The 26,196-nt window shown below is 48.0% G+C and overlaps 4 protein-coding genes across 6 annotated transcripts in view; 3 read left to right on the top strand and 1 right to left on the bottom strand.

Annotated features, from left to right (window-relative positions):
• Positions 1 to 7,402, top strand: part of IFT122 (intraflagellar transport 122) — a 32,775-nt gene extending 25,373 nt beyond the window's left edge. For 2 of the 3 annotated variants that reach the window (XM_054076884.1, XM_054076883.1), the window contains 8 exons: positions 327 to 424; positions 1,376 to 1,476; positions 2,635 to 2,800; positions 3,777 to 3,888; positions 4,324 to 4,452; positions 5,313 to 5,392; positions 6,044 to 6,208; positions 6,942 to 7,402. In XM_054076884.1, the coding sequence (XP_053932859.1) occupies positions 327 to 424; positions 1,376 to 1,476; positions 2,635 to 2,800; positions 3,777 to 3,888; positions 4,324 to 4,452; positions 5,313 to 5,392; positions 6,044 to 6,208; positions 6,942 to 7,031 (941 nt within the window). In that variant the 3' untranslated portion in view covers positions 7,032 to 7,402. Of the gene's footprint in view, positions 1 to 326; positions 425 to 1,375; positions 1,477 to 2,634; positions 2,801 to 3,776; positions 3,889 to 4,323; positions 4,453 to 5,312; positions 5,393 to 6,043; positions 6,209 to 6,941 lie in introns of those variants that run through there. The other variant, XR_008451730.1, reaches the window with a different exon arrangement.
• Positions 7,403 to 11,512: 4,110 nt separating this feature from the next.
• RHO (rhodopsin) lies at positions 11,513 to 15,304 on the top strand. The gene is made up of 5 exons (XM_009565824.2): positions 11,513 to 12,005; positions 12,930 to 13,098; positions 13,217 to 13,382; positions 13,558 to 13,797; positions 14,229 to 15,304. The coding sequence occupies exons 1-5, from the start codon at positions 11,645 to 11,647 to the stop codon at positions 14,346 to 14,348; spliced, it is 1,056 nt and encodes a 351-aa protein (XP_009564119.1). The 5' UTR covers positions 11,513 to 11,644; the 3' UTR covers positions 14,349 to 15,304.
• A 353-nt stretch (positions 15,305 to 15,657) lies between these two features.
• LOC104063637 (histone H1.8) lies at positions 15,658 to 21,749 on the top strand. The gene is made up of 4 exons (XM_054076885.1): positions 15,658 to 17,872; positions 17,959 to 18,100; positions 18,175 to 18,239; positions 18,313 to 21,749. The coding sequence occupies exons 1-4, from the start codon at positions 17,531 to 17,533 to the stop codon at positions 18,664 to 18,666; spliced, it is 903 nt and encodes a 300-aa protein (XP_053932860.1). The 5' UTR covers positions 15,658 to 17,530; the 3' UTR covers positions 18,667 to 21,749.
• A 12-nt stretch (positions 21,750 to 21,761) lies between these two features.
• The window catches only part of PLXND1 (plexin D1), an 83,327-nt gene continuing 78,892 nt past the window's right edge, over positions 21,762 to 26,196 (bottom strand). The window contains exons 34-36 of the mRNA XM_054076882.1: positions 25,001 to 25,141; positions 24,012 to 24,086; positions 21,762 to 23,340 (exon numbers count right to left, since the gene is read on the bottom strand). Coding sequence (XP_053932857.1) covers positions 23,224 to 23,340; positions 24,012 to 24,086; positions 25,001 to 25,141 — 333 coding nt within the window. The 3' untranslated portion in view covers positions 21,762 to 23,223. The remainder of the gene's footprint in view (positions 23,341 to 24,011; positions 24,087 to 25,000; positions 25,142 to 26,196) is intronic.

Genomic DNA, 26,196 nt, shown 5'->3' with positions numbered 1-26,196 from the left:
ATGTTTCAAAAATAATATTTTGTGAACTATGGATGAGGTTCCCAGTGATTCACACCTACTATTTTCTACCTTTAAATAAGCTATAGCCTATAGCTGTGTTAAAACTACTGCCTCAGCTGTTTCACGTTTTACCATGCTTGTCTTAGACCAGAAATTTGTTCAGAAAAATGACAACTCTATAATATGTGGTTTTTGCAGGTTGTGCTTGAACAAGTACACACCTCTGTTGGAAGTGCTGGAGCTAGGATCAGAGTATGCTGTTTTCTTCCAGCTGAGTCTCATAGACTCGTTTTCGAGACTTAAACTAATGCCTTTGTCTCCCGCAGAGAATGAACAACAGAAGTCTGAAATGTTGCAAAAGTTTCATCACTTCCAGCATTTGGCAGAAGTTTACCATGTCTATCACTCTATTCAAAGATACACTGTAAGATCTTTACTTTCAAGTTGTGTATTTATGCTTCCTGAGCATTGTTCTTTAGGGTGTCCAGAAATAAATAGGAATAATGACTTTTCAGGCAATTAAATATTGAGTGTAGACTAGTGATACTGTGTAATAACTTTATTTCTTTAACTTTATTTTATTATACAGCTTTCTGCTTTACTCTACAAGAACTTTTGTTGTTTTAGTTTCTAAAAACTGCAGTGCAGCTTTAGCAAATCTGTGCCCATCTCATTGTGGGTAGAAGATAAGGTGATGACTCGCTTCCCTCACAGCCCTTTTGTGTTAGTTGTATTGGTTTGGTTCCATGTGTTTGGTTCCACTGAGCCTCTGATCCTACACACTCTACAGCTGACTTTTCCTATAGTCAAGGGAAAACAAGATTGAATAAAAGGCACCCTAGCTTTAGGGATTTCTACAGTGCGGTCTGTGTGTTGGTAGTGATGTGTGTAAACTACCCCAAAATGGTGAGCACTCACAAGTGAGGAGCTCCGGCTACTTCCAGCAATTGTAGTAACATTACCACCACTGTTGGTGAAAATATCTTTTGTAAAATATTTGAGAACTCTTGATCTGTGCCCTAGCCCAAAAGAAGACTCCGTGCTATGGAGTTTTTCACTGGTCAGACTACCTCAGACTTTGCAGTGCTGGAGACTCTACAAGACTGCTGGCCAGTCTGCCCTTATTTTAAACAGTCTGATAAAGATTCTGATTTAGCTACATGGATCTTCTTCTCTCTTTTTCTGCACGTAGCAGGCACGAACTTTAGTGATAAAGACATGCAAAATCCACTTGCTATGTTCTGTCAGCACCTCTTCTTTTTGCAGCTGTATGAAAGAAATGTGGTACTTGAGATGCCTAGTGCTGTGATGCTTGGGGATAGGAGTTGTTGGTTTTCCAGCTTAGAAATATATGTCTGTATTTTTAATACTGCAGGAGGAGCCTTTCAGTTTCCACTTGCCTGAAACCCTCTTCAATATTTCCAGGTTTCTGCTTCACAGCTTAACAAATGAGACTCCTTTGGGGATCTCAAAAGTGTATCCTTTGAATGCAGTACAAAAACTAGAAGTTATCTTGTGAGATACGTGAAATGAATAATTGATGTTGATCTACAGTATAGAGATCTCCTGTAGAGTATCATCAGTTTCAGCTGTTAGTTATAGTTAATGGAAACTGACTTTTGTCCCTCAGGAAATAATCGGCATCTTCAAACCATTGTGTTTAACTGCACTACCTTTTTTTCTGCTTTTAAATAGTTTTGGAGAGCTCTACGAATGATAGAACACGTAACTCTCAAAGCCACTCAGTCTGGTGTATCACCTTTGTCAGAGAAGCAAGTTCTAGGATACCAGTCACTGCAACAGGATGGTGGTTCTGAATCTTGACAGTGTTGTTGGAAGGAGACTGAACTGAGACAGGAGCTGGGGGATAACCAGGAGCTTTCGCTTTATGTGAGGCTGGTGTAGCTGTGCAGCGCCTGTCAGGCTAACATTTGCATGGCTTTGTTAGTGCATATTGCATCTTTGGAAAGGACTTCATAAATGGTCTGTGTGAACCCTGTAGAAATGCACCTGTCTGTAAAAGATAAAAATAAGGGTCACTGGATGCTACATGGAAGCCTCATTGTCTTGTTTTCACTTCATTTATGACTTGGGATGGGATGTTAGCTTTCCTTTCCATAACTTCCTCACTTCTAAATGTATAATCTTTCATAGTCTTTCATAACATGTCTTGTGTTCAGTAGCTTTCCACACAGCATAGTGTTATGAACCGATGAAAGGGAAAGACAGCCTTAGGTCATTGATGCAGAGCATGTGCTTTATTTCCAATAAGATCATGTGTATGTAGTTGGTGTCAGTAGGTTGCTGGCATTGTAAGATTTGTTGTTGTTTTGTCTGGAGAATAATCCGTTCATCCTAAAATTACTGAAATTTTATCAATGGAGTCAGAATATTTAACTAAAGCAGTGTTTATGTAGTGTCAGTTCCTTACCTTGCTAATAATTGCCCACTGATATTTCGTAGCTCTTTCATGCTTGTTTTTTAAATGGAGTTATGTAAATAGATTTCTCTTGTTAAAGCCTATTTAAAGTATCTGTGCTGGATATGCTTCATTGCACAACTTCTCTGATTAGAAAGAGTATTACAATTTTTCCTAAATGTCACAAGTATGTTTATTCCTTAATTAATTTATAGCAATACATTATTTACCCTGGCAAAACAGAGTGAAGCTCTTGGTGCGTATAAACTGGCTCGTCATGCCTATGACAAGTTACAGGGACTGCAGATCCCGGCTAGGTTCCAGAAATCAATTGAGCTGGGCAGCCTGACAATCCGATCCAAGCCATTCCATGACAGTGAAGTAAGTTGTAATATGTTTCGTGTTAATCATTAATATGTTGCCTAATCCAAGAATCTTTGAGTTGCTGCATGCACAAAAAAATCTGAAATACATTATGCATAGCTCTGTGATATAATTACATTTCTGCTGGAAACAGTCCTTTTATTGTTGTTCTTCAGGTCAGACTTCCTTTTGCTCCTGAGAACAAATTAAAATCAGTCCGTTCTTTATGAGCAGCTTCCATCCTCCCTCTGCTGTCTTGCATCTACCTTCCTTTCTGCCTGTTAATTCTTTCAAGCCTTTTTCTCTCTGATTCTCATGCAATTACTCCACAGTCTTTGTCTCTTTCTCCAGCTGGAGGTCACTTTCATTTGTCCCACTCCTAGCACTCCTTCTCTCCTCCCCCTATCCCTTGAACAACCTTCCTTCCTTAAGTCTTATTTTAACACCTTTTCTTCTTTAACTGAATTCTGACTTTCTGCAGTGCTCTATAAAGCCTTGTCTCATGTAGTACTCACTAAAAATAAGTTGTATTGTGCAAGTGAACATACACCTGGCCACCTGAAATAATAGAAACACAGTCTTAAGAATTGCCTAAAATAACTGTTCTCTTGAGGAGAGATGAATTAATTGGAGAACTTGAATTTGACCAAACCTTAGAGCAAAAAAGCTTTGCTTCTGTAACCTTATCTTCAGATTCTTTTGTCACTCTGTGTTTGATGCAGAATTCTGCTTCTGTTACTGTGAAGGCAAGGTGAAAATGTAGTTGTTAGAATGGTGAAGACAGCTATTTTTCCTGAGAAAACTTGCTGTTTTATTAAAAAGGGAAAGCGTTTTCAGATGTTAAAGGATCTGATTTCACAGCAGTATTTCTCCAGATTAGTGCTGAGGTAATATCAGTGGTGTAAATGTAAGGAGCCTGTATTTAATTGAAAACAAAGAGTTCGGGATGTGCTGATCTGTTTATGATTACTGTGCTCTGTATGTGTCTTTGCAGGAGCTTGTGCCCTTGTGTTATAGGTGCTCTACCAACAACCCTTTGCTAAATAACTTGGGAAACGTCTGCATTAACTGCAGACAACCTTTTGTCTTCTCTGCTTCCTCCTATGGTGCGTTGGAATATCACATTCGGTTGTGCTTTTGAAGTAGATAAATGTTAACTGAATAGAGTAGATTAGTAGTTCACTTGTTCTTTCTGCAGTATTATTTGGAGAAACAAATCTTTCCTTTTAATGGTAGATTTGACTAAGTGGCTGCCTCTTGTCCCAGGGATTGTTGGATTTCGTTGCAAGATAGCAGCAGAAGTGGAGCTTTGCTTTATTATAAAACACTGAATGTATAAAGTGTTTCATTAACACAGATGCAGTGCTTTGAGAAGTCGAGGGGATTTTGGTTTGTTTTTATTTTTTTTTTATTTAACTTGCTTCATGAGAACAAGCAGGCAGAACACCACTGTCATAAAAGGCAGAGGGTGTTCATTTCTTAAAGGGCACAGTGTCTTCTAGGAGGCATTTTCTGAGTTTTTGCTTTTCACACCCCTGTAGAAGTACTGCATCTGGTCGAGTTTTATTTGGAAGATGGCATCACAGATGAAGAAGCTGTAGCTCTCATTGACCTCGAAGCTCCAAGATTGAATAAAAGAGAGAATAAATGGCAAGAGGTGATGCATGACAGTATCCTTTTCGTTAGCATTGGTTTCCAGGGCCTTTCCTAGGGGAAGAAAGCAACAATTTTGCATTATTTTTTTTTTCCGATCTTAGGCTTAAAATTTTATGATGTGACTGATGGGCAATTGTATTCTTTCCTTTTCAAATTAGTATAATGACCAAAGGGATATGTTAACTAAACCTAATATTTTCATAAAGCTTTTTCAATAGGAAAATTCATTTCTACTTATGTGAAATATTTCTTTTTAACAATGGAATGCCACACTTTACCTGTTCTGTTTTAACCGCTTTCTGTAAAGAACGGGGTGACTCTGAAGTGTGTTACTCACTTTCAATAACAGCTTGCTTTAGAGACTGTCTTCTCTTAGCTAGGGAGAATCAGCACGGACTTTCTTCATAACCATTCCTGTTGGAATCTGTTTTGTAATGCTTTGGTATCCACAGCTCCCAGTTGTTGTGGGAGCCATATAATATTAGGTGCAGAGTTCTGCACAAAAAACCATAATCTCTGACTAAAGCTACTCAAAATGTAATTTAAATAGGTTGCTTCGTTTGCTTTGTCATTTGTCAGAAGGGGCAGAGAGGGAAAGGAGGCAGAGCTGATGCCATATTTGGTTGTGGTCGGTTTTTCTGTTCTACAGCTGCTGCCGTGATAGATTTCCCTGGATGCTGTGTATCGCAGCAAGCCCTTCTCCAGTGCTGTAATAATCCAGGCACTGTAGCGGTTTGAGGATGCTCTGACCCTCTGCAGCAACAAGGATGCCAGTCCTGCTGCTATGCAGTCATATTTATTCTATGAGTGGTGGCTACTGTGAGGACAGCTAATTTTATAGGAACTCTGTTTCTTCCTTAAAAAATGCATCTAGATGCACAGAGTTTGAGGCTTGATGACAGTACAGATATTATTGAAGATGATGATCCCTTTACAGCAAAACTGAGCTTTGAGGTAAGAGCCTTACCTGTGTTTTGCAGTTGTTTCTTTCTTGCTACCAACAGAAATGAATAGAAAATTTTAACTCTAGAATCCACGCCACTCTTCTAGAGTGAAAGTGAAATACTACCACAAGAGAGAGATACAGAGTGGGGGCGCAGAAGGGAGGGATGACACTTGAGAGGTAAAGAGATTTACCAGTTAATTCCTCTCTCTCTTGTTTTTGTTTTGTTTTTTTTTAAGAACAAGCAATTAAACCTCAAAAACAACCCCAAAACCCACAAATCACCAAGAAAATTTTAAGAAAATGGTCCTGCAATTTGGTTTCTTCATCATACAGTGACACAACAGGGCAGTCCCCGAGGGTGTTTCTGTCTGGGCAGTCATTACTGTGAGGTTATAATCCAGACTGTGGGCATTGGTGTTCTTTGCAAGGAATTGTGTTAAAATGAATAATGGAGGCTCACTGAAACCAAGTTAGAGTTGTGGCTGGATGCTGCTGTTGCTGAGTGTATTGCTAGAACTGAACAGTGAATTTGGTGGGACTTGACTCAGGCCAATTCTATTTTAGCTGAATTTTACTTTTACTTCTTACAAGATCTTATTAATCCTCAAAGGTCTTTACAGCTGGTTACAGTAATTCTTTCTAAACCTGCTCTCCTGCAGCAAGGAGGCTCAGAATTTGTTCCAGTGGTTGTGAACCGTGCTGTTCTGCAGTCAATGAGCCGAAGGGATGTCCTGATTAAACGCTGGCCAAAGCCATTGCGGTGGCAGTACTACCGTTCCTTGCTACCAGATGCCTCCATTACCATGTGCCCATCATGTTTTCAGGTAGTATTTTCATGGAGAAGTTTAAAAAGCAAACCCAAAACCAAACCAAAAAAAAACCCTTCTGTGAACCCTATAGCTGAAACAAAATTCCCATCATTGAAACCTCATACTTCCAAATATATTCAATAAACTCCTGAATGACATAGAGACTGAGCAGGCAATGAAAACCAGAAAATAAACTGCGTGATGCACAGAGGAACAGCTGCCTTCTGAAAACTTTGAGGTAGCTGAATATGAGAAGTGGCACTGACAGCAAGTCGGAGCCTCTCAAGCAAACCTTGGCTGAACAACAGATGTTGATTTGTATTTATTTCTTTTTACTCTGTCTCTCTGACTTTCAGCCTGGTCTAGCAGGGAAGATCAGTCAGTAACTAAGTGAGCTTGTGGTTCAGTCCCTCTCCTTACCCTCTGAGGAGCTACTTTTTTGAAATGATGGAATTCAGTCACTATTGCTCATGGAGAAACTGTCTGATTTTTGTCCTTCCTTTTCCTTTTGCAAAAGATATATATAATTGATTTGTGCCTCTTCAGCAGCATTGACAGTGGTCTGTGAAATGCTTGCTGCTCTGTTGCAGGTTATAGGTCTCTCAAACAATTGAAAGTAGGAAGACCAATTCTCTTGTGCTGTTAGCTTCAGAATGTCTGTGCTGTAGAGAAGCTGTTGAGCTCAGTTTGCATTTTCTCTGAGCTAGTCACAGGCTAACTTGTCCCTAAATCTGTTCCCAATTAACAGATGTTTCACACTGAAGACTATGAGCTTCTCGTACTCCAGCATAATTGTTGTCCGTTCTGTCGACGGAGGATAGATGAGTCAAACCAATGAAGAAAAACAATCTTATACCTCAACTGAGAGATTTCCCGGTTTTGCTTGGCAAAACACTTGCTAGGATTCATAGAGTTCTCCTAACAACTTAAGTCATCTTGTTACATTTTGTACATAAGAGTGGAACAGAGTTGAAGAAATGTAACTATTTTTTTTTAAATGAAAATGTCTGTTGTTTGTGAATGTCATCTACATTTCCCAGGCAAGCAGCTGAAGTGCCACATATTTTTATAGGAATGTTTCCAGGGTCAAGTTCGATCTTGAATTAATTGTTTTTACTCCAGCTTGAGTTAGAACTTGATTTGCTCCTTAATATGTACGCATTATTGACAGATCTTTAAATAAACAGGACTATTTTTCACTACTCTGTCTTGGAATTTGCTGTAACGCAGCTCCTTCTGAGGTTGTATTTTTCCTTAGTTCCATTTAGGCAAGGATAGCATTAGAATTTTGAGCTCTTAAATTGTGATCTTCAGAGTTACGCAGATCTCGGCATCGGGGACCACCTTTCACAGCCACACTAAGTGTGTGGGGGGGATGTCAAAACTTTTACTCTGTAGAATTCACACTTGTTAACACAAAGTGCCAGTTGTGCGTGGAAGTATGAATTCCATGTTAACTAAGCAATTATTTCAGGCCAGAGCCTGTGTGCAAACTCTGTAGAGCTGAGAGAAGATGGACATGCTGCCTTACTTCAGCCTCTTGCTGAGACTAAGGGGATTTTAATGATGCAGCTGCTTGACCAAACGTAGTGGGTCAGTGCCAGGCAGCAACTAAACCCCCATGCAGTACTTTGTCACAGCAGGACCAAGGAGAAAATCAGAAGATCAAGAAAAGAAAAAAAGCTCATGGGTTGAGATAAAGAGAACTCAATAAGTGAAGCTAAGCTGTGCATGCAAGCATAGCAAATAAGTAATTTATTCACAGCTTCCCTGTGGCAGGCAGATGTCCGGTGTACTTCTTGGAGAGCAGTGCCTCACCATGAGTAATGGTTACTTTGGAAGGCAGACACCACAAACGCAACATCCTCTCTTCTTCCTCCTTTCCCTGACCTTTTATTTCTGAGCACATCATATGGTATGAAGTACCTCTTCGGCCAACTGTCCCAGCTCTGGCCTATTGCTGGAGGAGACAGAGCAGGGAACAATAAAACCTCAGTGCTGTGCAAGCACTGCTCAGCTGTAGCTGCAGCATTGCTGTATTATCAACACTGGTTCAGACAGAAATGAAAAGCGCAGCACCATGCAGCTGCTCTGAGGAAAGTTTACTCCATCCCAGCCAGACCCTGCATGCCCACGTACTCGTGGGTAATTGAATCTCCCGAGGACAGTCCCTGAGTAGTACTCTGACAGGGGGAGAATGTATGTAGGTAACCAGCTGGGCTGGATTTGAGCTGGGAAGCGATAGATCTCTTGGCTTTAATCCAGTATAAATTGTGCCCATGTTACCATGAGTTCTATTGTTGTTATGACATGCTGTCTGTCACAGCCTCCCTTTGTTTTGAGTGGGAAATGATATCCTCCTTCACTGTCTTAAGCTATTGGCTGAGGTTGCTGGGTGCTGGTAAAGCAGCTAACACGTAAAGAGCACTTTGCAGATGCAACTAGTGCTGTATCCGTGGCTGCTTGCGTTCCTATTGAAAGTGACACTGCAATGGCACTATGGGGTTCCTGAGTCCCTCAGTGGTTCCTGACCAAGTTTGCTTAATTTACCACTTCAAAAACATTCTGTTTTAATTACTGCTCGTCTGCTTTTTGACTGATCTGTCACTGTTTGCAATGAAGACTTTGCAACTGACATGGATAAACAATGCTGTTTGAGTCATGAGCCAGAATGGAATTCGGCTTGTTCTCCCGGAACTGAGCTGGCTTTGCAGAGCTAGTGGGAAGAAAAATTATAAGACTAAATAGATGGGGTTTGCCGTGGCACAGAGACACAACGGATCAAGTGAGGAGGCTTTTTTCTTTTCTTAAACAACTCTGTGAATACAGTCTAGGTTTGAAAATTGTGTTGCGCTCTTCTGGCTGAAAACTTACTCGACATTTTCTCATACATGGTGAAGATGTTCTAGTTCCAGACTGCCCTGGAACTCTTGGGTGACTTCATGTTGAGGAGTTCTTGGACATACAAGAAGTCCCACCGTGATGTATCTGAAGCTGTTGGGAGGGGTTGACCAACAGTTTTCTTCCATTTGCCCTATTGTTCTACCCCATTATTGCTGGCTGCCCCACTGCTGTACTCCAGTAGTGACGCACGCCGGGCCCTAAGCTCTGAGCAGCAGCTGCTAACCTCAGCAGTGGCTTATTGCATCAGAGCTTAAGGTGGCATATTTGTGTATTGGGGAAGATAAACCTTTAATCCTTCTTGTATGCCCAGGTGCAAGTATGAACAGCTGCATTTGCAATTAGATAGTGGCACTGCCCTGGCCTTGGCAACACGTGTGAAAAGTTAATTGAGAGGGACTTAGGATGAGCGGACTGTGTATGAGGACGTGGTATTTTCACGTAGACATGAAGGAAGACCTTTGGGACTTTCAAGAGTGATAGTGGCCTGCCTTTGGCTACAGCCACCCAGTTCTTCCTTTGTCCGTGGTGCCAGGATTTGAGGTCCTTTAGACCTTCCCCACTTACGGTGAAGGTTTCCCAGCTTGGTGTCCTCTTTAAAGAGAATACAGAGCTTTGTGCTTTTTTCTTTCAAATATTTTGCACACACTAAACTGACTCACTGGGAACACTGGTAAAAACTAGCCCAGGTCTGAAGGAAGTTTAACGTCAAGAGGACCTGAGCTTCTGCTCCCCTCACGCTTATTACCCACTCCCCTGCTCCTGACCACAAGGAACGCTCAGCTCAGCCCCTTGGGTGCAGCAGAAACAGCAAGGGGAGGTGTTTGGGTCCTCTCCAGCCTCTCTCCCCTACTGAGGGGCAGCGCAGACAGTCCTTACGGAGTCTCTCCAGGGGAACCCGCTGGTACCTGCCTGACAGCTGGAGTATTATTGACTGCTAAACGGGGTGGAAAAAAAGAAGAGATGGGGAAAATAGGTTTGGAGCTTAAAAGATTAATCATGGTGGTGTGAACTGTAAGGAACCACCTTCTCCAGAGACATCCTCTGTAGTTGGCTTAATTGTGCTCACTCTGCTGTACATGTTGTCCCAGTGCCTCTGAAAAATTAAGTTGGCACAAAGAACATTTCAAGCACAATTGAGTGGGGAGGCAGAGAGACAGAGGACATGGGAGGCTCCAACAATGGCTTCGCCTGTGGAATTTGATGATTCTGCAAGGTTTTTGGAAGAGCAAAGGTATCTGCAAACCAGCATAGGAAGTTGAGTGTTGGCTTCAGCTCAGAACCTAGCCTTGTCCAGCAGCCCTCTCAGAACCAGTGCAGAATGATAACTCTCCAGGACAGGCTGACTAGGTTATTTATTAGGTGTTACCAGTGGCATGACCCAAACCACGTACAAAACCCAGCACAGTAGAGATGGTACAGCTGGAAATCTGCCAGTGGGGTTAGTGTTTCGTTGTAGCGTTCAAACTTCCCCAGCCAAATCCTGAAATGGAAAAGGAGTTGGCTGAGAGCATGTGAAAGAAGGGTTGGTGATGCTTGTGCTGCCTGAGGGCACCCTTCTGCAGCCTCCTACATGTGAATGGCAGTTCTTATGAGGATGGCTCTACAGAGGGGACGAGCTGTGTCATGGACCCACTTTTCCTTGTAAAAATGGGCCTGGGACACCACTCTATCACTGATGGACCACACCATACCTGCCCAGCCACCATATGCAGCCCCCAAACTCATAGCTGTGGGGTTTTCTACTGTGAACTTCTCTCCTCGTAGCAGAGGATGGAGAGGAGCTTCTGTTTGCTGTCAAAAGCCAAAAGCTCAGTCTGGGAGCCTTGAGAAAACGTGGCCAAGGGAAGAATCCCTGTCTGCCTTGTTTTCCCCTGTTTCCTCCACCTGTTGACACGATAGTAATGCATCTCACTCCTAGTACTTCTCTGTTGGGAAACAGAGGCATTTCACGTGGTTGGGCAGCATACTTCTAAGTGAGTGTCTGTGGGGGTGAACTGGGGACCTTGCAAGTGGGGGGGATGAGTTTCTCCCTCTGGGCAGTGGCAGCACGAGATGTGGATGTCCAACTCTGCATCATGGAGTGCGAAGACTGCCATGGGTGCAGGGCCACTCCAAACCCTCGTTCCCTGGGGAGCCTGTCCGTGCTGAGGCACGAGGATGTGCAAGTGGAGCTGCTGTCTGGTTTGGGCACCTCAAATGAAAGGTGAGGTGCAGAGCCACCTGTTTATATATGACCATGAGCCATGGTGTCCAGCAATGACAGTGGGGGCTAGAAACAGGTGTCACCTTAACACCTTCCCAGGAAAGCCAATTACCCCTGGATGATTATGATTAATAATTCTCTAAACCCTAATCGCGCTGACATTGGTGCCTGGAGCTTACCCTACGGTGCACTTTATAAGGGGTATCCTGTAGAGGTGAGCGTAGCCACTTCTCCTTGGGGTGACAGCGAAGGCTGAGAAGTGGCGGGAGCCCAACTTCAGCGATCCCCTAGCGCACAAAAGAAAACCGTGAGTAAGAGCAAACGGCACCTCACGAACCGCAACCATGAATGGAACAGAGGGCCAAGACTTCTACGTGCCCATGTCCAACAAGACTGGGGTGGTGCGGAGCCCCTTCGAGTACCCTCAATACTACCTGGCTGAGCCCTGGAAGTTCTCAGCGCTGGCTGCCTACATGTTCATGCTGATCCTGCTCGGCTTTCCCATCAACTTCCTCACACTGTATGTCACCATCCAGCACAAGAAGCTTCGGACGCCTCTAAACTACATCCTTCTGAACCTGGCGATCGCTGACCTCTTCATGGTCTTTGGAGGCTTCACAACCACCATGTACACTTCGATGAATGGGTACTTTGTCTTTGGAGTAACAGGGTGCTACCTCGAAGGCTTCTTTGCGACACTGGGCGGTGAGTTTTCCAAATATTCAAAAATATTCTGCTAGGAATTGCTCCAGATTTAAGAAGGGGGAGGGAGGATGTCCAGATGATCTTAGAAGAACATGATAACTGGAAGGTCCTTGGTCTGCTGCTAAAGTGAGTTGAGGCATTTGCATTGTTTCAGGGTGGAAGATGAAGAAAGTGACAAATAACATCTTTTTTCTTTTGACCTTAGTTTGGTAGCCACCTGCTCAGTGTCTTGAGAACAACAGTGCAGCAGTGAAAAGCAGCCAGTAGCAGATTTTGCAGTTGTGGGATTTGCACATCTTTTTGGCTTGCGTTCTGACTTGAGAGATGACAAATTTATTCCTCCTGTTTTTGTGGGGCTGTGTCTGTCATTCGCTCTGACACGGTGCATGGTGGTGCAGGCTAGCAAAGCTGGCTCTCCTCCCCCTGCCAGCCCAGCTTTGACTGAAACAGATGTTAAATAAAAACTGCATGTCTAAAAACGCTCTCCTCCGTTCAGCTCAGCCTTCAGCCATGGACAAGTGTCTTACTGATTCGGTAGCACAAGTTTCCAGGGAAGCTGTGGGTAGCCAGGGGAAATCCTGAGATGATGGGCATTCACTGCATTTCCAAGTAGGACTGTAGGCTTGTAGGTGCAGGTGCAATCCTGTGTGAGTGGTAGGATCCAGCTGCAGATCTCAGGAAACAGCAGCAAAGAGGCTACTGTGTGTCAGCTCTGCAATGAGGTGTCTTCTCATGCCTTCCTACTGCATCTTCTCTTGGCCTTTGTTTGTTTCTCTTTCTGAACCCTTGGTGGAGATTCATCTGGTGCCAGGGCTCTTCCTCAGGGACAAGAGTCCATGGAGGCTTCATGCCACTGTCAGCATGTTTTTCTCCTCCTGTTGCTCAAATGCCCTGTGTCCCTATCCTTCTTTCTCCTTGGTGCAGGTGAAATTGCTCTCTGGTCACTGGTTGTCCTGGCTATTGAGAGATATGTAGTGGTGTGCAAGCCCATGAGCAACTTCCGCTTCGGGGAGAACCATGCCATCATGGGCGTTGCCTTCACCTGGGTCATGGCCTTGGCGTGTGCGGCTCCCCCACTCTTTGGCTGGTCCAGGTAGGGAGAGAGCTGTGCCTGGTGCCTTGGGCCACAGGAGCCTGGCGTGCGGCGGCTCGGCTGTGGCTTCCAGCTGGTTTCCTATGCTGGCTGCTGACCTGCCTGGCTCACATTGCAGGTACATCCCTGAGGGCATGCAGTGCTCATGCGGTATCGACTATTACACTCTGAAGCCGGAGGTCAACAACGAATCATTTGTCATCTACATGTTTATTGTTCACTTCATGATCCCACTGATGGTCATTTTCTTCTGCTATGGGAACCTGGTTTGCACTGTCAAGGAGGTGGGTACCTGCTGGTGACGGTGGGCTGGGGGCAATAGCAAAAAAACTAGCAAAAAGGAGGAAATAGCAAACTGCAGATACTCCCCAGCTCAACTACCCCAAGCCCTGACCTCACATCCCCTGCCGGTGCAGCCCTCCCCAGCTCCATTATATTTTCATTCCCTTCTGCTTGCAGGCTGCTGCTCAGCAGCAGGAGTCTGCCACCACCCAGAAGGCAGAAAAAGAAGTGACCCGCATGGTCATCATCATGGTCATCGCTTTCCTGATCTGCTGGGTCCCCTATGCCAGCGTTGCATTTTACATCTTCACCAACCAAGGGTCAGACTTTGGGCCCATCTTCATGACCATCCCGGCATTCTTTGCCAAGACCTCTGCGATCTACAACCCTGTGATTTACATCGTAATGAACAAACAGGTAACAGGCAGGATGCCAGGAAATCTCATTTTTTGTGTTTTGCTTTGTAACAGCTTGCAGAGAGTTACAGCACTGCGAGGCACCAGTGGGCTGGCAGGGGAGTTTATTTCCAGGTGATTTTGTTCCAGCATACAGGCGGGGTGACTGCGCGCTCATCCTTGGCATTGCATAAATCTCGTAAATCCAAGCCCATCCCATCTGAAATGACCCAGGCACTGGGTTGGCAGAGGAGCTTGGGCTGCGTCCACCCTGGCTGCAGTCAGCAGGCGGGGTGGGCAGCAGGCAGGAGGAAAGCAAACTCCACCAGCATGGTGGCCCCTGCACTGCAGTGAAGGGGGCTTCCAAGCAGCTCTGCTGGGCTTGGAGGCAGCCCCGCAGCTAGAGCCATGCTGGCATCTGCCTGCCTCACCCCAAACTTCCCTCTCTTCCAGTTCCGTAACTGTATGATCACAACCCTCTGCTGCGGCAAGAACCCGCTGGGCGACGAGGACACATCTGCTGGCAAGACAGAGACCTCCTCCGTCTCCACCAGCCAGGTCTCTCCTGCCTAGGCCCCACCGGAGCAGCCGGTCCTCGGGGTGCACGTCGCCACCCCGGGAGCACCAACCTAGCCCCGCCACTGCCACTGCCTGCCCCTGCTTCACCACGGCCCCGCAGGGCAGGCTCCTCTCTCCTGGCACTAGGAACCCTGGGAACAAGGCTGTAAATGTGTACACACGTTTTGTAATTAAAATGCAAAGGCTTAGCTCCTCCACTGGCGTAAATCCGTGCTTTTCTGTTGACTTGCTGAGAGCTCGCACCTCCCTGCTCTGAGTGCAGAGCCCTGGGTCTGATGCTCCTGCCACACCTGCACGCCCTGTGCCATCATGTGAGCCCTGGGCCATGGCAGAGCCACCCTCACCACACCTCGATGGCCCTGCAGAGGCCTCTGCTGCCTGGGAGCAGGTTTGGCTGCTGTAAGGTACCCTCAGTCCTGCCGGGTGCTCCCAGCTCCAGCCCTGCCGCACTCCACCTGTGAGAAGCCCTGGGAGGCTGGGATGGGATGGCGACAGGGGCACATGGGGACCTCCGTGCCGCAGAGCTGATGGCTGCCGATCCTGCCTGGCACGCCGGCAGCGCAGGCAGGGCCTGGCACCACGGCACAGCTGTGGTCGTGCTCAGGGAGGACTCAGTGCTGGCACCCAGCACAGCAACATGCACACGGTGTTTGCACCCTCAGCAGCAGCCCTGCTTGATGCTCCCCCAGCAGGAAATACCTGTAGTCCCACCGTTCATCCTTAGGCATCTTTGGGCCCCCTGCATCCCAGGGGCATGTCCCAAGACATGCTCCTCCTGATCCTCCCGTGCATCTCCCTGTTTAAGCTGCAGCCAGTTTGCCATCAGCCCAAGTAGGAGGTTTTGGCCAGTGCTTGTGCTTTTGAGGATGGATTGGTGCATCGCTAAGCTTCCCTCCTCACTGTAGCAGGCAAGACATGGGAGCATATGGCTCAGCGACGTCGACATATGTTTTAAGCACTACAAGATGGCATATTGCAATTGTAGCAGTGTTCTTCATTTTTATTTTTAGCTCAGTTATACAAATAAGATGTTTTTCTCGCTGTTCAGTGTTATCAACATTTGAAACTATTTTTGTACATTATTATCCTCTCTGATTTCTAATCCTATGCAGCTTTGCAAGGTCTAATAGGGAACGTATAGAACCCACGCAAGTTAAACCTTTAATAAAGAGCAATTTGCAAGTACAATTCTCTCATTATTTTTTTTATCGATACTTCTGCATATTCAGTGAAATCTAAAGATTAGAGGTTTATGAATAATTCAGTGTTTAGGCTGATGTCTGATTCATGTACTTCAAATCTGGGAGCTGGTTTTGGAGGGAAGAGGATGAAGGATAGGTGTTTATTTGCTGTCCTCAAGGCTGTGCTCCATGGCAGCCCCGTGATGCTTGGCATGTGCTGGTCGTGGCCTGGCTCTAGGCCTGTGGGCTGTCACCCTACATGATACCCAGCCCTGTGGCTGCTGGAGATGGTAAGCGAGGACTTGGGATCTCCCTGAAAGCCCCGGCAAGTGCCGGAGACATCACAGAGCTGCTGGAGAGATGAAGGCCAGATCCAGGACAAGAGGATTGAAAGACACACACCTAAACCTGCCATGGTGCCAGTCCCTCCAGCCCTCTAATGTTCCCACTGTCCCCCACCCAAGGAATTCAGAAGTGGACTGGAAATGGAGCAGGCTGGCGGTGCTGCTCCGGGTGGATCTGGCCATGTGGGGCCCTGCTCTTTGCTCTAGCCCTGGCTCCTGCTGGGACCTCGGTCCCCTGCCGTGATCCAGCCTCTGGGCTCAGCACGTGGATGCACACCTTGATGAAGGTCTTTCTGGGCAGCGCTTTGCACGTACATTGACACGATAACATGTCCACTGAGTTGGGCTGTGAGCCAGCCCTGCTGTCAGGTAATCCCAGCCCTTCCTCAGGCTTGTGGCTCCTCCAGGGCTTTGACAGACAAGAGGTATAAAATCCCCATGACTCTTGCATAAAGATGAAGGCACTGATGCAGTGCTGTGAAGAACCACAGCCGTCCCCAAAGTGGGGACATTTGTGCTGATCTTGCACCAAAGAGCGGTTGGTCAGTTACTCAGTCTCCCCTCCTGATCACAGGCAGAACAGAAAGAAGCACAAATATTCTGCCTCATGGGAACAGTGGGGAAAGTGTCCATAGGATCACAAGAGGAGATGGTTTTCACACAGCCATGACACAGAAGTGTCTTGGGTGCTGTGGGGACCCCGGATGGCCGAGGGCTCAGCTCACACCTGGGCCATGGGATGTTGCTGTTGCTGGCATGGGACAGTGCAGTGCCAGAAGCACAGAGGGACAGGGAGGGGACATGAAGGAGACATGGTGGGGGGCTACGTGTGCATGGGCCTGGCAGTGCTCTACCTCAAGCATATCAGGGTTTGGTGGGCAAAGCCAAGTATGAGGACCTGCTTGCAAGTGCACACCTGAGTATACTGTGGGAGGGTCATTCCTTCTGCCTCTGATGACCAACAACACATCTCTCCCTTTTCCTCCTCTGGTTTGTGGGATCATTTCCCCCACTCTTATCAGGGTCCCCAGGCAGCGCAGCCCCCCACTTGCCAGTAAGGCCATTCCAGATGAAGAGAGACAGTACCTAACACCAGCACACCAGGGACGGGTCCTGTGCTGGCCCCAGGCCACAGAATGGCTCCCTGCCCTCTCCACAGTGAATGCCATCAGCAAGCCATGATCCCAGCACCCTATGAGCAAGGTAGTTGTCTTTTCCCTGGGTACTCAGGGTAACAAACCCGTGGACATATTCCTGACTCTCACTCCTCTCCAAACCCTCTACCTGGACATGCCCCTTCTCCCTTAAGTCCCTCGCAAAGCTTTAGTAAAAGGCACCCATTTTCCCAGCCACCTGCTCCCACTGGGGTGGCAACCAGAGCAATTAGCAGCTGCCAATCAGCCCCTGCAGTTAGGGTACTAATCAGATAAATTAGCTGCAACTGAACCAAGGCTCTGAGCAAGGGTGGTGCTGCTGCAAGAAGAGTTGGGGCTGTAGGCTGGTGGTTTTGGATGAGCGTGTGCTGCCATGGAGCCTCATCCAGGTAAGAGCTTTGCTGAATGCTGCAGTCTTGGCAGGGCTGGGGCTCTGGTGGTTGCGGTGCCTGTGAGGCTGCAGGGATGAACAGGGTCATGGCTGCTCAGTCAGGGGCATGGGTGCCTTGTGGCTGGGCCCTGGTCCTAAGAATTGCCTCTTGCCTCTCCCAGCAGCCAAAGATGCCGGCACTACCCGGTTCCCAGGTTTGCTGGGCAGCAGCCGGCAACTCAAGCACCCCTCCACCCTACGCATGGTCATTGAGGCACTGGAGGCACAGGACAAGAAGGAGGGTGTTTCTGTTGCTGCCATCAAGCAGTTCATCCTGGCCAAGTACCCCACTGTAGACCCCATCCGCCTCAAGTACCTGCTGAAGCAGGCGCTGAGCAAGGGTTTGAGCTCTGGGGTCCTGATGCGGCCCCACAAGTCCACGGCTGTGGGGGCCACTGGCAGCTTCAAGGTGAGCAGGGGGCTCAGCCCCACCGCTTTGGGGCTGGGGGCTGAGGTGCTGCCTGGCCCTGCTTCCAACGCCTCTTTTGCCCCTAGTTGGCCCCCAAGAAGCAGCAGCACAAGAAGCAGCAGCTGGGACAGGTGGATACCAATGGCAATGAAGGACAAGCCCCAAAGCTGCGACGGAAAGGGACCAACAAGCTCCCCCGAGTCCCCAAGGCGGGTGTGCGACAGCAAGGTAAAAGGCTGGTGGTACCACAAGCGTTCTGTGGAGAGCCCTGCTTGGGCTCACCCACTGCCCTTTCCCCCCAGGTGCTGCGGAGGACAGGCCGGTAGCAACAAAGGAAAAGCAAAAGCTGAAGGTGCCACCTGTGACTGTGAGTAGGGCTCAGCGGTGAGGCTGGGTGGCTGGCGGTGTGGCAGCAACCTGAGGTGCTTTCTCCTCTCCAGGCCCAGCCACCAGCTGCAGCGAAGACCAGACGTGATAAAGCAAAGCTCCCACAAGCTGCAGGCCACCCCAAGGCCCCCGGCAAAGGGCGTTCAGGGCCCCCCGAAGCTCTGGATGATGAGAATGCAGGAGGGGGTGATGGCAAAAACCCTGCGGGTGCTCAGGCAAAGAGACTGCGAAAGGTCCCAGTGGGAAATAGCAAGGGGAAGGTGCCCAAGGGGGCACAGCAAGGTGTCCCCAAGGCAAAGAAGGGTCAAGGCAAGGCAAGGAAGCCCGAGGCTGGCGCAGGAGCTGGCCAGGGGGAGGCCAAGCTGCGGAAGGCAGCCCCTTCTGCAGTGGGCAGAAAGGCCCCATAGGGGTCCCAGGCAGCCTTGATCCTTGCAGGAGCCAAGCCCTGCTTCCAGCTGTGTCTGGGCTGGTTTTAGTCCCCAGGACAGGTTTTTAACTCTGTGTTCATCTCCTGCTAATAAAATTTCTTCACTCCGTTCATGAAACGGCATGACTGCTGCCATGCTTGTGGGTCTCTGACCCTGCACTCCCATCTCCCAGCACCAAAATCCCCCACCCCTGGCCTCATCCAGCACGGTGTGGTGGTGAGCTGGTGCTGTAGGCAGCTGCCTGCTCCCATGGAGAGGTGCCTTGCCCCCAGCTGCAGTGCAGGGGTGTGCAGGCTGCTGGCAACCCCAGTGCTGGGTGATTCCCTGGGGTCCTGGGACCCATAGGACACAGCACAGTGGTACCCCTGGGCACTGCCAAGCCCAGGCTTGGCCAGTTGTGGGCCCATGGTGCCCACAGCCTCAGTGTGGGGTATGTATCCAGCTCTCTGCCCTCCTGGCTGTCCTTGTGTTAATGCCCGGCTGAGCTGGGATTACTGGAGTGCCAGGGCAGCAGGTCTGGGTGCATGCCATGGGAAAGGGTCCCCAGTGCTGGGGGGAGCTGCCTGTGTTCTAACCATGGTAAGAGGAAGATAGATGTGTTTTAGGGCTAAAAGTTTGGGGTGTTTGCTGTAGACTGCAGCACTGCTTGTGCGCTTGTTATCTGTCTGGCAGAGTGCCCACCTGTAAACCCATCTTGCTAGCCTCTGTGGGTCAACATATGAACACTTTCTTTTAATAGCTTCAAATGCTTGAATTTTTTTTTTTTACTCCACATGGAACAGAGCCCTTCTGAAGGTCAGTTTGATAATGCAAAGGGTTACAGTCCTCCTGGGCAGGAGAAAATAAGCGGAAGTAAAACTCTCTTCCTAAAGAGGATTTTGCTAATCTTCAGCTGGCCTTGCCAATGCCCTCCAAGGTTCCTGGCCTTGCTTTGGGGCTTAAGCAAGAGCTGAGCAAACTAACTTCTCTTTAAACTTCAGCCTTGGCCATGTTGATCCATCTTTAATGGAGCTGAAACCCATGACCCTCCAGGGACAGGGTGGGTGATGCCACAGTAATGACTAAGCAGAGCTCACCTGGCCCTTTGATTGTTAGCCTCACAAAGCACTGCTCGCTTGGATGAAAATGTGCTATAACAGAACCAGGCAGGAGCTCCATCCCATCTCACCAGGCACCCAGTGTGAAACATGAGGCTCTTCTGCTTTGAGAAAGGCCAAATCATTTAATGGTTGGATTTAGCTTTACTAAGAATTGGCTTGCTAGCATGGAAAAGAAAATCCCTGTGGTGTCTGGAAAGAGCAGCATTTACTGGAAGGTGTGGAAGAGAACGGTGCTGCTGTTAATAAGACCTATGGGCAGCAGCTGGTGTCATAGTGCTGAGGCCAGAAGCCTTGAGGGCTGGTGGTGATGGTGGTGCAGAACAAGCTCTGGTCTATCCAGGGCTGGGAGATGCGGTCTTGTGGGCTGCTGGCACTTGACAGAGGTGATGAGTTTCAGCCTTGTGAGATTACTGGTCTTTGTGTGTGCAGCAGACTGTGCTGTCAGTTCAGGCAAATGGTTGTGTCCTCACACAGTTCTTCCCTGTCCTGCACCAGCTCCTGGAGCTGTGGTACTGGATAGCAGGAGTGCTCTGCAAATCATGGCTCTGCAGCCCAGGAGGGTAAAAACCTCTTTTGTACGGAAATAAGGTAGTAATTAGCTGAGCTGCCAACTGCAAGCAACTTATGTCTTGTATATGCAAATTTGCTGTGCATCCCAGCAAGCATTCCTTCTTGTGCTTCTGGGCTGGGTGTGACTGGTGGTCAGCAATCTTGGGGGTGTGTGGGAGGAGAGGCACCCCCTCCTCAGGTGAGGGGCAGCAGCCCATCCTTGCTGACAACAGTGGGAGTCTTAATGTTCTGTGACCTGTGTGTGCAAAGGGGCAGGAACTTCACTACATGGGTTTCAGCACCTTGTTTTATTACAAAGATAGGCTTTTAAAAGAGTCTGCCACTTCACTACACAGCAGGTAAGGGCACTACACCCACAACACGTGCCAAAGTTTAAAAACATGTTACAAAGGGCTTGGGGGTTCAAGGCAATACTACAAACCCTCAAGCTTCTGCTCCACTGAAGTTGTTTTTTTTAGAATGGTTGTAGCAACTACGTTTTTTTCTTTTCTGCTTTGGAAAAGAATTAAATAATAAAGCAATAAGCTCCAATACACAGTCCAGACACATCACCTGGAGGCAAACTACTATTGGCTCACTTCTATACTTTCCTTGTAACTACATGGGGCTATTGTTCCATGGCCCCTTCCCTACCTCCAGCCAACCTCTACATTCTCTGCTACTGCGGTCCTTCTCACCCTTGCCTTCTGTGTGCTGGCTCTGCCTATTTCTCTGGCAGCTATTCACAGTTTCTAAAAGAAAAAAAAATTCAAGATTTTTTTTGTGTGAAATCACTTTCAAAATAAAATGTAGCCCAGCTACATTCTTAGAGTTTCTATTCTGAAGCCACCTCCTCAGCAAAGACATTGAAACCTCCACAGTGTATGTACTTTTTTTTTTGTAGTTCTCTTTAAAAAAAAACTCTGTTCTTCCCCTTTCCCTACACCCCACCCCCCACTTTAACATACTGAATAAAGTCTATCATTTGTTTTAAAATAGATATCTATATACACAAACATGATTCTGATGTCCCAATTTCTGACAAATGTGGCACTACTGCAAATGATGGGATGAAGGCCACCTGTTCATGGCAGTGAGTCACCCAGGAGTTTTGGTGGACCAAAGTCACCTAATATAAGATTGCATCCTTGCCAGCTGGATGAGTAAAGGAGGCTCACCTTAGACCAACCCTGCCTCAAGTGAGGTAGTAACTTTTTCCATTTTTTTTTTTTTCTCTTCTGTTTGGCAGTTTGAAAATGGTGGTTACAGCTGGATTTAGCTTTCACGGGCAGGTTGCCTTTGTTTGCATGTGAATGCTGGCTTTAAGCGTGTGGTGTTAGCTGTGGTCCAGCCACTACGTAGGGACCTGTGTGATGCTGGAGAAGACCAGAGCAGTCATGGCTCACCTGGCTGTAGGATGCACTTGCCTGCGGAAAAAAGAATGGCCCACTAAGCAGGGACAGGGGTTTTGCCCCAGTGTGGATGCCATAGGATGGCAGTGATGTTTCTAGGTTTGCACAGTGGGACCCTGCTCGTTGACCCCAGTGTAAGCATGAGCACTTACAATCTTTGTTTGCAGTGTGGGAGTGCTGGAGCTGCTCTGCTGGCCTGTGTGAGTAAGAGCATCACGCTGCCAGGGCAATGGGGCCCAGTCCCTTTGCCATTATAGGCTGAAAAAGACTGGATGCACAGCGTAACTGCACTCTCGTGGTTGCTCTCAGGTGACAGGCTGGGTCCAAAACAAGAACAAGCTGCTTTAGGAAGACACCTCTGTAGCGCTGACCTTGTTTTCAGTGATGATCACAGGGAGATGCTGGATTGCATGGGGCAGAGGGAGGGAAAATGTGACCTGGTGTTTTGCCCTGCACGTGGCTCAAGTCCACCCTATTGGAGGGCTGTCAGTAGGAGCTGACCCATTGGCAGCGTTACTGGGGCTGAGCTGGGGCAGTGCTATAAATATGTGCGCAGCCAGCACGGCAGGGACACTGGAATGTGAGGCACAAGTCCTTCCTCTCGCCCACTATGCCCAGTCTTCTAGGCGGAATCCAACGAGCTGGCGTGGTTAGGGATATCTGTCTACCCTCTGCAACTCCAGCTAACTGTGCACACAGATATGGGAACCTGGGAAAGGGGGAACAGCCGTTCCCACTCTAAAATGTAACATGTTCCCTCTGGCTCCGTAACAGCTGTCTCCATTAGGGGATAAAGTGCTTTTATCATGCCTTAGCTACTTGGGAAGCAACTGCTTTGTCTCAGCCCCGAGTTCCCTGTGTTGCTCAATTCTCAGAGGGAGGAGTGGTTATGTTTACACATACAGTACAAAAATTAAAAGGCACAAAAATACACAGAATGCAGCAGATAGTGAACAGCTGATAGAGTCCCTGGTGCTGGAAAAATAAGGATGTCAGAGGGATAGTGTGGAAGGGAGCTTGGGTGTTGTTTGATGGCCTTTGCTGTCTCTGCTCATTACTCCCTGAGGCTACCCTTCTGCTTAGAGTCTGTTGTTACAGCTTCTGCAGCTCCATCTCTTGTCCTGAGGAACCACAAATAGGAATGCAGGGAGCCGCTCACAGCTAAGGTGTTGATCAGAGGGAAGCAGTGAACTGGGCTTGCCACAAGTGTCATGTCTCCATTTCTGGCTTGCAACAGCGAATAAGTTATGGGTGCCACAGTGCAGACCAGAGGGGTTTTTGAGCTGCTCGGAAAGGTGCCTCGTGGCTTCTTGTTAGGTGAGGGAGCCCTTCAGCCGCGGGCCAGGCCCATCCCCACCACAAAGCTGGTTTGAGAATGACCCTGGCAGATGTGATCCACAGTGGATCTGTGGCTGAAGGCAGGTTCCCTACAGCACTGCGCTGTGGAGAAGGTCACTTCCAGGGCTGCAGTTGGCCTAGGCTTCACTGCAGCACTCGTAGATATTATCCTCCATGAGTGCAATCACTTGCTCAAACTTGTGCTGGAGCTGGGTGCGCTTCGTCGTGGGGTTGGCATCCAGGGCAGCCACGATCTGTAGGAGGTACAGGCACATGAGTGGCTGAGGCAGTGGAGGTGGAGGTACCCACCCACCAGCCCAGCTCCTCCTGCTAGCCCTGTTGAGCTTGAATCTCAGGTGGACCTCTTGATAGGTTGAGCCCACTTTGGCCCACAGCCCCAGCACTCACATGCCCAGCATCCTCTGGCTGTTCAAGGGCTGAGTCCCTGGGCAGGGAGTGGGAGAGGAGGGGAATATAACCAGAAAATTGTTGTAGTAATAAAGCTCATGGCACAGAGCTAGCCCACAGCTTGGTGGTACAGAGGGTCAGGAGCCAGCCAGGGCCAGTGCCTCAGGTGGGGGTGGCAAAGTGTTTTGAGTGTGGACTGTATCAGTGGGCTTTGCCTTCCGGAAAGCATCTGTGGGTCTACACATTGGGCAGCCCTGCTTCAGACCAGCTCAGTCAACTGCTGTTAAAACAGGCCAGAAATAGCTGGCCTTCTCTTCCAAGATGTTGTCCGCCAAGGGATAAGAGAGCAGGTGCATCTGTGTGTGCAAATATTACATATGTGCACAGGATTATGCAAAAAATTATAATCCCTTTTCTGTGGGACTAGATGCAGGCATCTGAGCACTTGATTACAAAGTACTGCTTGTTATTCCCTCCACGTGTATGCTGAAGTCTGAGTGCAGCTGAACCCACTTACCTGAGAGCGATATCTCTTGGCATATTTGTATATCTCAGCCATGGCGACGTTGGTGTTAAATTCATTCCGATATTTCTTTATAAAGACAGAACAAAGAGGAGAGAAATATTAACATAATGCAGCGAGTGAGTTCAAGCCCCATCAGCAGGCATTAACTGCAGTAAAAGAAGGGTTTGCCTGGATATTTTTGCTACTGTTGCATTGAGGCAGCTGCACTTTTGAATGACGCCTTTAAAGAAGGTGCATTTGCTTACAGCAGAAATGGTCTCAGTCTTTATTAAGCCAGCTGCACTTGACTGCGCTGTTTACCTCTCAGTGCACAAAGCCATTTCAAAGGATCGGGCAACCCAAGAGCTGGTCAGAGGAACACCAATGGTAAAAACCTGCTTGGTGGCTGAAACCAAAATGCTGCAGGGAGATGGTTTGATATTGTGGAAGCGGTGGTGCATCGCTGGCAGGACTTGGATCCGGAGTGTGGCTGCCAGCTCCCGTAGCTGGTATTAGGGCCAGCATCCCGCACCTGGGCTGGCTGCCAGGGCTGGCTGCCAGCCGGCTGCCTGGGACTCTGGGCTGGCCCTGGCAGTGGGTGCCCAGGGGCCAGCTGGCCAGGGGGCTGCGGGACTGCAGAGATCCTTTTCCAAACTTCCTGGCTCTTTGGCACTGAATTTCGCTTTCAAGTCCCAGTGGTGCCAAAGCTAGTTAGGTTCAAGCTAACTCGTGGGTGTTTACTGCGGCTCCGGTAGTAATTGAAGATGCTTGGAATTAGGTCATATGAAGTTTGTGCCTGGAAGTTTGAGGCAAAATATCCTTTCTTGTTTGATCGTTCCAGCATCTAAGCAGTGGCTGATCGCAGCCTATCTGTTCCCTGACGCTCCCCTGCTCCTGCTATCAGCTACAGCAGAGCAGGCTCGGTGCTCCTCGCTCTGACCCTCCTCATCCCTGGCATGTGGATGCACACCCTCTGCCTGCTGCAGCCCGCAGTGCCTTACCCGTGACTCCTCTGCGAGGTGGGCATTCATTTCTTGCTCGCTGAGCGGGGGCATGTCATGGATTTGCTTGTAGTATCGCTGCACTATCTTCCTATACTCAGGGATCTCCTTGGCATACAGTAGTTTATTGGTTGGGGAGTCCTAAAACAAGGCCAAAAGACACCGCAATCAGACACTATATTGTTCCTGTCTGAAAATTGTTTATCCTGCTTTGTCTGACCAAAGTGCTAACCATCGGATACCCACTACAGCTGGGTTCAGGAAACAGCTATGTCTTTGGTCCTGGCTTTACACAGACATGAGTGCAGTGGGATGGCACTGAGGCACAAAACCGCTAATGACAGAGGTACTTGCTCGAACACATCAAGGTGCTGTGGACAGGTACCACACGTCCCTGGAGCCACAGCACCATCCCTTTGTCCTTCTTCCCAGCATGAGCTACATGTTTGTTAGCTACAATGCCAGTGAAGGTAGTCTCCGTGAAATATGTTTTAATTTGTAGCAAGAGCAAGCTAAAACGCATGCACAGGGTCAGGCGAGGTGGCTTGCTGCCAGGTGATGCTCTGCAGATGAGTGTAGCATGACCATGTTAGATAAAACACTTGTGCTCCATGGCTCTGCGTGTGGAAACTGGTAACAAGGAAAGGGCTTCTGCATGCATTTACTCGGGTCTCTTGAGCAGCCAGATTGATTTAAACTGGAGAACAAAGCTCTCTTAGAAGCTGAACTTTGTCAGTTGAAATGTTGCTCTTAGATTTTTCATGTAGCTTTGATTTATTTTGCATTGGCTAACCCAGCCTGCCTGGCCTACATTGAGTGCATGTGAAGTAATTAACAGAAAATACCGAGTTCTCTTGATTAATGTCAGCTTGGACAATGCAGCCTTAACCTCCCAGCCACGCAATTGGGTTGTACCAGTGAAGGCATAACCCCACCTGCACTCCCTGCAAACACAAGCATGAATGATTTTAACGTCAAGGCAATCCTGCCCTGCTGATGTCATTACCCTGGGAATGAACTTGTCCGACTGGCCTGGCGTTGTATCCCAAAGGGAAACAGCCCCAAGCTCTGGGACACAAAGGGGAATAAGATCAATGTGTCCCGCTCTCTCAACACTGGAGTGCAGGCCTGTTCCCTGATGCTCTGACAGGTGGAGAGGGAAGGGAGGATCTTCAGAGGAGACAAGCATGGCAGGG

This window comes from Cuculus canorus, chromosome 11 (genome assembly GCF_017976375.1).
Source record: "Cuculus canorus isolate bCucCan1 chromosome 11, bCucCan1.pri, whole genome shotgun sequence".
NCBI classification, from domain to species: Eukaryota; Metazoa; Chordata; class Aves; order Cuculiformes; family Cuculidae; genus Cuculus; species Cuculus canorus.
This window is presented reverse-complemented; position numbering and strand designations above follow the sequence as displayed.

Bases quoted from the DNA above. Each gene is read 5' to 3' on its own strand.
- LOC104063637 (XM_054076885.1), top strand. From the start codon at position 17,531: ATGGGTGCCTTGTGGCTGGGCCCTGGTCCTAAGAATTGCCTCTTGCCT. The intron at 17,873-17,958 runs GTGAGCAGGGGG...TTTTGCCCCTAG, and splicing joins GGGCCACTGGCAGCTTCAAG to TTGGCCCCCAAGAAGCAGCA. The intron at 18,240-18,312 runs GTGAGTAGGGCT...TCTCCTCTCCAG, and splicing joins TGAAGGTGCCACCTGTGACT to GCCCAGCCACCAGCTGCAGC.
- RHO (XM_009565824.2), top strand. From the start codon at position 11,645: ATGAATGGAACAGAGGGCCAAGACTTCTACGTGCCCATGTCCAACAAG. The intron at 12,006-12,929 runs GTGAGTTTTCCA...TCCTTGGTGCAG, and splicing joins CTTCTTTGCGACACTGGGCG to GTGAAATTGCTCTCTGGTCA. The intron at 13,798-14,228 runs GTAACAGGCAGG...CCTCTCTTCCAG, and splicing joins ACATCGTAATGAACAAACAG to TTCCGTAACTGTATGATCAC.